Source organism: Hyalella azteca, unplaced genomic scaffold, assembly GCF_000764305.2.
Source record: "Hyalella azteca isolate HAZT.00-mixed unplaced genomic scaffold, Hazt_2.0.2 contig6861, whole genome shotgun sequence".
Classification (NCBI taxonomy): Eukaryota; Metazoa; Arthropoda; class Malacostraca; order Amphipoda; family Hyalellidae; genus Hyalella; species Hyalella azteca.
In genome coordinates, this window is record NW_025937003.1 from 126,316 (window position 1) to 139,802 (window position 13,487).

The 13,487-nt window shown below is 43.2% G+C and overlaps 2 protein-coding genes across 2 annotated transcripts; one reads left to right on the plus strand and one right to left on the minus strand.

The window, feature by feature from the left end:
* LOC108672302 lies at positions 1–7,260 on the minus strand. The gene is made up of 2 exons (XM_018159946.2): positions 7,006–7,260; positions 1–4,083 (listed from the first exon to the last, which is right to left on the minus strand). Exon 2 carries the CDS (start codon positions 4,064–4,066, stop codon positions 287–289), a length of 3,780 nt encoding a protein of 1,259 aa, XP_018015435.1. The 5' UTR covers positions 4,067–4,083; positions 7,006–7,260; the 3' UTR covers positions 1–286.
* Positions 7,261–7,938: 678 nt separating this feature from the next.
* On the plus strand, positions 7,939–10,628 carry LOC108672280 (heat shock cognate 71 kDa protein). Its single transcript, XM_018159926.2, has 2 exons — positions 7,939–7,998; positions 9,068–10,628. Exon 2 carries the CDS (start codon positions 9,102–9,104, stop codon positions 10,626–10,628), a length of 1,527 nt encoding a protein of 508 aa, XP_018015415.2. The 5' UTR covers positions 7,939–7,998; positions 9,068–9,101.
* The last annotated feature ends 2,859 nt before the right edge of the window (positions 10,629–13,487 follow it).

A 13,487-nucleotide genomic window follows, 5' to 3' on the forward strand; every position in this document is an offset into this window, starting at 1 on the left:
GTCTTTAGATTCTATAGCTGAAATCAAAATATCAACAGTGAAACCAACAGTCACGTTGAAACAAATCCAGTAACTCCTCTCTGAATTTTTTTTTTCTAGCAGGTGGAATTTATTCATTTTTTCGAACTCTAGGACTAAACAAGTATTTTACTAACTACACGGAAAAAACATTCCATGTAAAAAAACATTAAAAAAAACATTCCGCGCTGACATTCTTGCGTCGCGGTTCCCTTTCGCCTCAAAGTAATGGCGCTGTGCTCCCGAACATTTATCTCTAATTTAGAGGTTAGTTTTTCTTCGATGCTTGGATTTCAACTGCAGCCAGTGCATCACGAGTCTCGTAAGAATGTACGAGCGTGGAGACATTTGTACGCGATGGTCCCAAATCACTTTTTTGACTCCGCAAAGAATAGCTGATCCCACTGCCTTCACGATGAGGCGTACTATCTTTGTACACCTGCTGGTACTGCGGCCTGAGAACCCCATTCGAGAATCTGTGCTCAATGTGTCCAGAATTTTCAGGTACGTGGCGGGAACTTTCGCTGGATAAGTCTCTAGGGGTGGAAAGCTTCATGTTATCGATTGAAGGTGGAGAGTCAACTTCCATTTTTTCCACGTCGCCGTTGTCATCTATGCTTAAATTACAGAAGCTTTGTGCCAAGCCTCCTTCAATCTGCCATAAGCTGCCGTGTTTTGAGGTGGAAGAAGTTCCGACCGCACCGAGAATTTCGTCTGGATGTAAAACTTCGGTCTTCATCGAGCAGAGAAATTCTTCCAGTTGCCTGTGTAAATTGTCTTTGAATTCAGAAAAATTACTGGGGTTTGAAAGTATTTTGTGAAATACATGTTCATAAAATGTGGGTACCTTACGGAATATGTTCTGACTTATTGATTCAAAGGTTGGTTGATTATACTCAGATGACTCATCAGTGTTGACATAACTTTTAATGTGTTTAGGACTGGAAGACATTTGACTCTTAGCATCTCTTTGTTTCAAAAAGCAAGCTGATCCGTCAGAGTTTGATGGTGGCCGCTGCGGCGGAGCTTTAACGATACCAGCTTTTAGTTGCGGAAACATACTGTTAACAGAAGTTTTGTTTGGCAGCGCAGATTTGTTATTTAAGATCGATTCCTTTGTTCCTGAGAGAAAAGTCCCAGAAAACTTGCCGTCTGATCCTGCATTCCTCCTTTCGAGCTGTTTGCTGGCCATTTGTGTGGCACGGACAGTCGATACGACGCTTCTTTTGGTAATTAAATGATCAGGCATCTTATTTTTCTCTGTGCCATTTTGGGTGCCTTGGGCAAACGAAGTTTTTGCTGTGAGAGGAAGTTTGCTCGAGAACGAGCTTGACCGGTATCGACGAGGACGCGAAAGTTCATGCGCCTCGGTACGAAATTGAGACCTCGTCCTGAGCCGAGTGGAATGAATTGTCTGGTTTTTAAACAGAGGACGACCGCGTTCTGAGGGACAGGGGACGATTGCATCCCTATCCGCACAAGCGCATTGAAAGTTTTCGTCCTTAACCTTCGATGATGGCCGCGGGTCCTTGTTCCTGTCTTTCGATGCAGATCGCCTGTCACCGTGTCCGTCTCGTGATGCAGATCGTCTGTCACCGTGTCCGTCTCGTGATGCAGATCGTCTGTCACCGTGTCCGTCTCGTGATGCAGATCGTTTGTCACCGTGTCCATCTCGTGATGCAGATCGTCTGTCACCGTGTCTGTCTCGTGATGCAGATCGTCTGTCGTCTGGTCCATCTTGTGACACAGATCGTTTGTACTGAGATCCGTCACTTGCTTCTGATCCAATTCTTGACGATGATCCCTCAACATCATTACTCAAAGAATAAATTTCGCAGGTGCGTAAAGGTTCTCCTCCAAATGAGGTTTGACCACCAACTTCGTTTTTCTTCATATTGTTTTCAGTCGAAATTGAGGCATTCATTAAGGTAGCTTCATGACTTCTTGATGCAATAGAATTAAGAACGACAGTTCTAGAAAACAAAATCTTACCATCCGCTCCATAAAATTGGTTATCCGTCCTGTTAGCTTTTTTGTTGTCAGAGTCTCCAGAATTAGGGGCTTCTTCGAATTGATTCTTTGACAAGTGCGACAACGTACTGTCCAATCCGTGGTTCTGAACGTTCACACTCGATTCTTTTGACTTTGCTTCCACAAATTTCTTGCTTTTGTCGAGAAGTTCATTTTGAGAATTGCCTATTTCCTTTTTAGGTTCCACAGCAAGTAATTTGATCCTGTCTAATTTTTCTCTAACTTGAGTCAATTTCTCTATCTGAGCATTAAAATCTTGAAGCGAAGCCGCCTGTGCGTCTTCTATCCATTCGAGAGTGACGTCGCACAAATGTGTTGTCTCAGATATTTCTCCTCTTGATACCAACTCTTGGACATCGCATAGAGCCGCTTTAACTTCGTAGACCAGGGATTCCAGTTGCGTCTCAGCATCGACGCGATTTTTTTCGTTTTCAACGTCCTTGCGAAATTTGTTAGCTACATCAATCCATTCTTTTAGCACGCCTGGAGGATAATAATTAGTGCACATCACTAATCCGTCAAGAATTTTGCCATTTACTTCTGCTTGAACCTCAAGAATACCACTTGCGTCGGCATTCACGACTAAAAAACCACAGTCGGCGAGACTGAAAAATTCCTGGCTGCGGGAATAGTGCACATGAAAGGTTTTCTTGTTTCCTCCTGTGTAGCAACGTTCATACAAGTTACGCATGTAATGACTGTTGCTGGAGGTAATATTGATCTTTCGGGATAACGGGATGCGCTCGTACAAATCGACGAGTCCCTTAGTGCTATAGTCACCAATGGTAGCAAAAGCCGTCACGTCTTGCACACCGATTGAAGTCCCAGATTCTTGTCCACTTAATGTCGCAGCCCGTAAGGCGGCGCCCTGTGCCACAGCCTCGTCTTGGTTCACCGTTTGGTCCAACTTTCCCGGACCGAAATATTCCTCGAGGACGGCCCGCACCAACGGCATGCGTGTTGCACCTCCGACCAGCACAACCTTACTGATCACATCTTTGGCTAATGATACCTGTCGGAGAAGATGATCAAATAAGCTTGACACCTCACGGCGGATGTCAGACTTAATGAGTAAATCTAAGTCCTTTCTCTTGACGGTGAGGCTTACGTCTACGTTGCAGAAGAGATTCTCGAGGATAAACTGAGCCTCTGGAAGCAAAGTCAGAGTTTTCTTAGCTTTCTCACACGCAATGCGCAGTCGTTCAAGTTGCTTCTTCTCCTTCACTCTGTAGTTATGTCTGCCGTGAATGACTCCCACACAATGGCCAACCAAAGCATCGTCTAAGTTGCAGCCACCAAGGTTTGTGTTTCCAGCAGCAACCACAACTCTCACCGATCCATCCCTCACCTCCATGATGGACACATCCAGCTTACCCGCCCCGAAATCCACCACCGCGATAACCGCGGGGGTTTTGACGGTGCGGTTGTCCGCGAAGGCGACCCCCGCCGCGGTTGTTTCGTTGATCAGCTCAAGAACTTCAAGTCCTGCGACTTGCGCGGCGTATTTTACCGCGAGTCGCTGCGCGTTGCCGAACGAAGCCGGTACCGAGATGACCGCGCGGTCTACGGAACAACCCAGAGAGGATTCCGCGATGTCCTTCATCCTCCCGAGCAGCATGGCGGCCACCTGCTCGGGTCTCAGCCTCTGATCATGATTTTTGTAATGGACGACGTACTCGAATCTATGTCCTCTATGAGTTGGTCGAATATGACAAGGAGAATAGCAGTCCTTCACTTCGTCGTATGTCCTCCCCAGGAAGCTCTTGACGGAGTGCACGGTGTTGGCGCAGTTCACAACGGCCTGGTCCAGGGCATCGCTGCCCACTAGTCGCTGCTGGGAGTTGAAGGCAACACAGGAAGGCGTCGTCCTTTGCCCCAACTCGTTCTCCAGGACGTCCACCCGACCGTCGCGCACCGCAGCCACGCAGCATTTGCTCGTCCCGAAGTCGATGCCGATCGCCGCAGGTCTCGGCCGGCCGCCCCCCTCCGGCGGTGGCGCGGGGTCCACGGGGGGCATGGAGACAGGGCTGTCGCCTGCACACGAGATGAAACTAATGAACATAATCGGACAGACAAAAATAAATGACGTATACATTTTAGCGATATCCTTCTGGTTTAAACAACAACGATTTAACCGTAAAATTTTGTCATTTCTTCGGCACGAAAAATGTAGTATGGAATAGATGGAAATAGCCAGAGGTAAGACGTGAGCGAAAGAGGATAATACGTTGCTTGCAGGAGAAATTCTCAACCTTCACATTCCACTTGCTTCAAAATTAGGCGACTTCAAAAAATTTCATCATTATATTATTCTCTTTCTTTCGAAAATACGCGTTTAGTTCTAAATTTAGCCATTAAACTCGGTACCACTTTAAGAATAGTATTTTCAATACAGTGGTTTAATAACTTATCAGCAACTGGACACGAAAACCCTTGTAGCTGATAAAATCAAAGTTCTCTTCGATCACTCAAATCGACTCTCTTAGTACCGCTCTGCAGTTCAGAAATTTCCGCTAACAAGATCAAATGCAAGCTTGTAATCATCTGTCTCCTCAAGTCGCTGACTGAACGCCGCATCCCGTCATAGCGCTCGTGTATCGCCGACTGAGTCTCGTCTCGTCCTGGCCATTTTGAGCGGTCGAGACGCTCATATCTCGTGCACCACTCGACTGTCTCGGCAACTTTGAGTGTTCAGGACCGCAGTTTTCAGTCCACAAGTGTCACGAAGCAGCACCTGCTCGCCTGTCTGTATTCCTGCGACCTGTAGCCATGAGCAGCACCTGCGCACCTGTCTGTATTCCCGCGACCTGCACCCAAGAGCAGCACCTGCGCGCCTGTCTGTATTCCTGCGACCTGCAGCCATGAGCAGCACCTGCGCACCTGTCTGCCTTCTTTCTTTCTCTTGACCTCAAACCAAACAAAAGCTTGTGCTCTTAATAATGGAAAAAAAAACTGTAAGAAGGGTCAATCACTTTAATCACTTACCAAGTAATAAAATCTGCAATAGTAACATATGATTATTAAGATTATTATTTTATTTCAAGCATGTATAACTGCATGCAACCATGTCGTATTTTTTTCCAAGAAACATGATAAGCTGCGATTTCATAAAATCGCTATTTGATGATTGATCAAGTAGTTCGAACAGCTTTGCCTGGTTCTTCACTATATTTACAAGAAATTGATATATTCCAGTAGCATATTTTCACGAATAATTTCCATCCACATTAAATACTTTCCATTTCCGTACAGGACAGCCCCAACAAGTGTAGGACAAGGGTTAACAGATTAGGATGCTGCACAATTGCGCAAAATATTCAGACAGAATTTTGTGCTACATGCCAGCACAGTTAGGCTTACCATTCAAAATAAAATTTCCCGATAAAGAAAAAAAAACAATAAATAAGAAGCGTATCCAAATAAATGCCTGGCACTATAATCTACACACATCTCAAACCCCCATATTATAATTTGCGCCAAAAAGATTAACAATAAAATAAATTTACGCAATTGTCATTGTGTTGGTTTTGCTTATTTCGTTGCAATCTGCCAAATAAAGTAGTCAGGAATGACTTAATGAATAAGCAGTTAGGAATATAGTTGACTAATAATAATAAATAAACAATCGTGTATGAAATTCAAATTTGTATAATTTATCGATTGTTGGTGAATATTGAACGGGTAAATCTGAAGAGTCGGTAGTTTTCTAATCGTAGGAAAATATCTATTTACAATAAACTAACGCACAAAAGCCTAATCCGATTATTACTACGTATACCGTGAGCAACAGACTAAACGACATTTTGGCTATATTTAACGAAGTAAATTGTAGAGACTGTTGTTGAAATAGCAAATGGATGTTGTGAAACTTGCAGTTGAGAGCACCATGATTGGATCAGCGAGTTACAGGTTCGAAAGTCGAAACCCGCAACTAGTTATGAAAATTATTTTAGTAATTGGCAAAGGGTGTGGGTAGTTAAGACTTAAGAATCGTCTACAGGCAAACGTGGCCTTATCAAAGCTGACGCCACTATGATATATTGTATTATTGCATTTTATTGCAACACTGCGACAGCACAAGCGAGTGTTATCTTGAGATTACTTGGCCTTCAATCAGCTTATCTCTTCACATACAAAATTCTTGCACTGGGACGACAGGCTCCTCTGCCCTCATGTTCCATACTTTGTGTTTGCATTACATGACCACTGACCAGGCACAGTTAGTGTACCTAATTGTTAGGGATCCTAATTGGCATAAACCGACGCCATCACATGACATAGACTGCTAGAGTCATAGACAAGCGTGCACTCAAGTAACGACAAAACATGCAACGAGAGAAGACTACATGCATTACTTATATAATAAGCTGAGTTATATTGCTAACCAAACGGATAAAGTAAGACTGAGAATAATTCATAATTGCTAGAACCACATGTAATAATTCAATACGATTCAGCATATCTTGAGCAGGCATGAACCTGATACGGAAGAATGATGGCCTAACTTCAACGTAGCCTAAACTGCACTTAATTCCGTGTTGATATTCGTTCGTTTACAGGCAAGCGAGCGCTGAGCCGGGGGCGCAGCCGTGCAGGCAACGAAGAGCTAACACAGATTTCGCTGAATATTTCATTATGTGCTGTTACTGCTGTATATATTGTATTGACGACGGTTTCATACCTTATTTAGGTGCTAGAGTCAGCCAAATCAACATGACATATTTGGCTTGATAAGTCCAATACGCAATAGAAAATATTAATTTATTGTTTCGTTATCAGTTGTTCGGCGCAAACTTGGTCTTCACCCAAATTGTGATGATGATATTATACTGCGAGTTTGATATCGAATTTGAACAAATATAATCGATTAAAAGTACAAATACAACCACTAGATCTCCTAATCAATAAAAAACTGAGCTGAATCAGTAAAATCCAATTCACAATGGGATAACATACCTTAAGTTGGATGTATGAGAGCACGTCAAGTGTAACTTCGCTTGAAGTGAACTCTGTACGTAGCCAAGATCGCGCAGGTCTGGAACCAAAGGATTGTTTAACTTGTGTTTTATGGGTTCTTAGAGTACAAGAAATAACTCACGATATTATAAATAGTTTTTTCGCACTCAGAATTAATAACAGATCCTAAAACCTGATATTTACAAGTCTATTTATCACACCAAGTAGCTACTCTCCCTCCACTGTCTTGCTGTAATCTCGTTTGATTCAGCAGGCTGAGCAGGCAGCGGCGGCAGTGAGACACTGAGTGGCGGAAACGAACTGCAATAGAACGAATTATTACCGAGTGTCGCCGTGCGTGAGATTCGATGCTCATACGGTCAAATATGAGAAGAAATTCAAATTTAGAGCACCATTATATGCGTAAACATTAACAATTGCGAATTATTTTAAATAAAAGTCGACCTAGCTGCAACCAAGTGAGCTACGGCTGAGTTATTCCACGTTCCTGAGGCTGTAGCACGCTACGGACAAGCAAATCGTTACAAAGAAATAATTGCAACAGATTCGCTGGTGAAGGAGAAAAATAGAAAGATTACAACAAACAAATTCTTCACTTCGATATAAAAAAACGAATACATCGAACTTTGAGTCATAGAACTGATGGGAATAATTTAAAAAGAGATCAATGAGCACGAGCTCGGTCCGTAACTCGTTCGTAACAGCATTGAACGAGCGCGCTGCCAGGTACCGCCATACACCATCATCAATGGAGCAGGAAAGTTAACTGCATTTAATATAATCTATTACCGTTTCTTCATATTGTTTGATAAGTATCACCTCTTAACTGTAAACCGTAATATATTTTTATAGATTACGTTTATCTAGATTAGAACTTAGGCAGTCGGCACTGCTCAATGCTCATCAGTCGTCAGTTATCACGTCATTCTTGTGAGGTTATACGAAGGGAAGGTGTGTCACGTGCGAGCTCAGGTTTGTGATATTATTTACCCTATTATTGGACCATCCATAATTGAATTGCCATTGAGAAAACATCCCTAAGAATACATCATCATTGGTGAAGTTGAGGTTGTGCGGTAGAATATTTCTCAATTCACGACGGTGACGATAATTCGATCTTCGTGCACATGTCGTGAGGAATTCGTTAGATGTGCTGACTCGAAGGTCGGGCTCTAATAACGGACTAAACGGAGTGATTGATATTTATGTATAATGAATAAGAATTTATTTATGACGATCTTTTTTATATCACTCATGTTGTTTAATTCAGCTGTGTTAAACTTGACAATAATTTTAATCTGTTGTTGCTTCAGAATGGTAATTTTTTAATTGTGATGTAAAGTTTGGAGTGAATAGGCTATCATATTTTCTATTCACGATTCAGTCATTAGTGTTGGATTATTGGATACAATCCCGCCTATAATGGTTTAAACATTTGCTTTACGTGAAAATTGTTAAAAATAATAAGATTTATATGAGAAGTAAGTGAATTTAAGCTAACTGCAATTATTGGAAAACATTTCTAGGCTCAAAATCAAGGAGATTAGGGAGAAAATCTAGAAATATATATAAACATTTCGGCACTATCACTATATCTTTTGAAGTTCTGACCAATAATTGCGGCCATTCAAGCGATACTGTATTCTAACCTTGAATGCATCGTCGTTGTCATGAGCCATACCTACACAACGATTCTCTCTCGATATACAGAATTAGGTGACCTACCTATCTTCTTCAAAGTTTTAAATATATCTGTCCCACTTACTTAGACAATATATTATAAATATTTGATGATTCTGTCAAAAATACGAGCTAGTATTATGAAGAATTTCGAGGTCAGAACATTAAAATCGTCAGAAATTGATGAAATAAATGGTTGTCATATATGTCTATTCCAATGTTCGACTGCTGTGCTCCATTAGCGCTGATGCAAGTCGTATCACACCTTGACTAACTTCACGCATGAATCAATCCCTGACAAATGTTACATGTGAGCAAAATTTACATTTCACCCGAAACTAATGTTTTCTCATAATTGCAGATCAATTCTATTTCCGAGCTGCTGATATCCCGAGATGGCGGCGAAGCAAGACTACGCGATCGGCATCGACTTGGGCACGAGCAACTCGTGCGTGGGTGTCGTCAAGAACGGACAAGTGGTCATCATCGCAAACGAACAGGGCGACCGCCTCACGCCGTCGTTTGTGGCTTTCACGGACGAGAAACGACTTATTGGTGAGTCGGCCAAGTACCAACGCTCCATGAATCCTGTCAACACAGTATACGAAGTGAAGAGACTCATAGGACGCAAGTTCAGCGATGAGGCAGTTCAGAATAAAGTTCCCCACTGGCCGTACCGCGTTGTCAACGACAACGGCAACCCCAAAATCTGCGTCCAGTACCGAAGGACGGAAAAGATTTTCACTCCCGAAGAGATTTCTGCTATGGTGCTGGCCAAAATGAAGGAGATCGCCGAGACTTACTTGGGATGTGAAGTGAGGAAAGCTGTTATTACAGTGCCTGCGTACTTCAATGACTCACAACGGCAAGCTACCATCGATGCCGGTACCATCGCTGGTCTCCAGGTAATGAAAATCATCCCCGAACCAACGGCTGCCGCCATTGCGTACGGGGAAGACACCAGGGTCTCCAAGGAGACCAACATTCTGATCTTCGACTTCGGCGGCGGGACTTTCGATGTGTCAATCCTGATAATGAAGAAAGGCAATTACGAAGTGAAATCTGTTGAAGGAAACAGCCAGCTTGGAGGAGGGGACTTGGATTCTCGTGTTGCTCGATTTATAATCGAGGAATTCGAGAAAAAAACTGGGCTGGATGTATCTAAGGACCCGAAAGCTCTAGCAAAGATCACAAAAGCTGCCGAAAGAGTCAAGATCAATTTGTCTTCTCAAGTGAGGGACCGAATTCAAATCGAGTGCTTGAGTCAAGGCCAAGATTTGGACTTGGGTTTGACCCGTAACAGGTTAGAGTTGCTCTGCGCCGACATTTTCGACGAAACCTTGCAGTGCGTCGACACTGCGATTGCCAACGCCGGGATGACAACCGATGAAATTCACGAAGTGGTCTTGGTCGGAGGCTCGGCCAGGATCCCCAAACTCCAAAAGATGCTCAAATATAAATTCCCAACGAAAAAAATTAAAATGACCATCAACCCGGCAGAAGCTGTCGCGTACGGCGCTGCTGTTCAGGCAGCCATGCTCAACAACGACCGGAGTGTTGAAGACATTCAGCTGTCTGACGTTACCCCTCTGTCCTTGGGAGTGACTCTTTTTATGGACAGAATGAGCACAATAATCCAACGAAACACCAAAATGCCAGTTACGATAACGAAAACGAATTACACGACCGTCATTGATTCTCAAAAATCCATGAAAGTCTTAGTTTATCAGGGTGAGAACTCCGTTGCCTCAAAGAACAATTTGTTGGGCGAGTTCACGGCTGAAGGAATCGAATTAGTAGCTGCTGGTGTCCCTACAGTTGACATAACGTTTTCCTTGGATAAAAACGGGATTTTGAACGCGACCGCCGTGGACACGAAAACAGGAGGCGAAGGCCACGTGAGTGACCATCTCAGTGAATAAAGGCCGTCTTTTGAAGGAGGACATCGAGAGGATGATGGTCGAGATGAAGGATATCGATGAAAAGGAGGATCAGCATCGTGCATTAATGGACGCTTCTGCCTCTTTGGAGGAAACGATAGTGAAGAAGAAGGATCTTCTTGAACGTAAGAAGGGCCTCAAGAAAATATCTCAAAAAGGCTACGAGAAAATCAAGAAGGTGTGCGAAGAAGCCGAGGTTTGGTTGGAGGCTCACGGCGACGCAAGCAAGGATGAGTTTGATGATAAGGAGCAGCAGTTCAACGAGTCTTTCTCTGAACTCTTGGCCGACCTCAGCTTCTGAACTGCTGCTTGTTACGTGGCAGCAGCAGTCCAATTGCTGCTTGTTACGTGGCAGCAGCAGTCCAATTGCCGCTTGTTAGGTGGCAGCGGCAGCTCAAGACTCCATCACGCGTTAAACAATTTTGAATATTTTACTGCGCATTTAATTAGTGCACCGCAATAAACTGAAATAATCATGAATAAATCGACGCGTCCGTAGGCAAGGAGGACGAAGTGTGGGATCAGGGCGCAGCCGTGAGCATTTCATGCTGTTTATTTTTAGGACTGCATTATTTTAAGAGACTTTATTCCGTAAGCTTGATGAGTTTTTTTCTTGGGGCGTCGATTCATTCCAATTTACTCCTTTAATTAAATATTAATTAAACTTCTTGTATGCTTTCTTCAAAATATTTCGCAGTAAGTACCGGAAGTAAACTTTCAGCGGAGTACTTTGATTCGTGTTCTACAGGAGCCTCCCTTTAAACGTAAGGAATGCTAGTCTAATTTTAATTTTACCAAAAGTAAACAGAATGATAATGATTTTCATAGAAAATTCTTCATTAAAGGTACGTTCACATGTTACTAAATATAGTTTGCTATTCATTTATCTTTCATCTGTCAGTTTCAGAACGGACGTTTTTCTTGCAAGGCGTTTCCTTCGGAATAAAATTATTTAATTTCTAGAATTGCGATGGTTTAACGGACATTGTTTTCCCTGTCAACGCATCAAACTATAAATCGTTGATTTCGCACAAATCTGTGAGTTTTAATTGATGCTTTCCTAAAACCATAAAGTGTGTCAATTTTGCGGGGTAAAATAATTAGAAAAATTTAAACTCCTATAATTTTTCTGATTAATTTAATAGAAGGTCTTATCTTGCATTACTTTTCATTTCTCCCAATATTGCCCATTGTGATTACATGTGAGGAGATGTGAGTTTATGATATTATTATCGCATCAGAAGGCACAGATGAATATAAATACCAATAATAATGAATGCAACATAAATACGATATGAAAAGTTATCATCAATGATATCTACCAAACTTAGCTGAACGACGCTGGTCTGCTTCGTTAGACTCAGCAAATGACGCGGTCATGGACTGAAGTCTGTGGGAATAAACATCGTCCATTCCGCAGACGAGGGAAATACGACGTGATCACAAAACAGAACCCGGAAAGTTGTCTTCTTTAAGGCGCAAGAAAGAGTTCTGTTCTAACCATTGAGGCAAGAGGTTCCTTGTGCTAAGCTCCCGTGACAGTAGCCGGCTTCGGCCGGCTGCTACGTCATCCTTTCTAGAACTATCTTTCTCGAACTTTGAAAATGCCGTACTGTCCCGCTCCGAGGCGTTGAGCCGGCGGATGCCATGGTACGACCAGCTAAAGTGAAGTTTAACTCCTGAAGTTCTGCTCCCCTGAAGTTGCCAAATTCGTTATTTTTGTGCTCCTCTGAAGTTGCCAAATTTCATTACAAAAATTTTAAGATGCCTCCATGTGTGGTTAGTACCCCCGGCCCCCGGGTTCGTGGTTAGTGCCCCCAGGTGAGTGGTTAGTGTCCCCAGGTAGTGGTTAGTGTCCCCAGGATGGAGTGGGGCTTTCTGCCCTGGAGTGGGGCTGTCTGCCCTGGAGTGGTGCTCTCCGCCCCGGTGTGGTCTCCACTTTGGTGGCCCCGTTCTGCAACCCTTCAGCCATGGAGAAATCTTGAGTTATTTTTTTTTCATTGCACCCAATTTTGTACAAGAATACATAATTCAGTCAAGTTCCTTCAAGTCTTCAACTGTTCTGACATGGGGCCGCATTGAACCAGTCTTCAGAGGCTCCCATAAATTCTAATTAAAGAAAAAGAAGGCGCAAGAAACAGGAGAGTGTGCCTCGGAGAAGTGCCTATGCGCGCAGATTGCTGGGCTGCGGAGGTGCTTAGGCGCGCCGAGGTGGCGGCCGCCGCTGAGGTGTGGACTGAAGACGCCGCTGCTGAGAAACATCTTCGTCGTTGGGGACAACTGACAGCGCGCGAGGAAATATACGTATTGCAGATGGTTTCCCACTAAACGAAGTCCATGCAACGGCCACCAACTAATAGGATTGATAAGTTGGGGAAATTAGTCTTTGTTTTAAGTAGTAATATTAATGAGCAGCCATGCACCCCGCCCCTGGACTGGAGATGCAAGGCTCTCGTGTGGCCCACTGTCAACCTGCCACTTCTCTACTGCAGCAATCAAATCAATTTAGTTTACATGAAGTTACTTGTGTTCATTGGAATTCCTTACAATTAGCTAATTATATATTAAATACTTTTAATTATTTACTGAATTAAATTACAATTAACTGAAACGTGCGGATAAAATGTTGTAATAGTTTTAACTAAGGCCATGGCGAGGCTGATTGCGCGCTCTGTCTGTACGCGTTCGAGACGACATCGAACAAGTGAGTTGCCAGATACCGCCATGCTTAGCGACTTGGGCTGCGGTGCAAGCAGTTTACAACATTGCTCATTTAATTTCAAAGACTTCGTTCGCTCACGATGCTTCAGAAATTAACAATAGGAATGCAGTCAAAGTGAG

Excerpts from the sequence above, each read along its gene's own strand:
- LOC108672302 (XM_018159946.2), bottom strand. The coding sequence starts at position 4,066 with ATGCCCCCCGTGGACCCCGCGCCACCGCCGGAGGGGGGCGGCCGGCCG.
- LOC108672280 (XM_018159926.2), top strand. The coding sequence starts at position 9,102 with ATGGCGGCGAAGCAAGACTACGCGATCGGCATCGACTTGGGCACGAGC.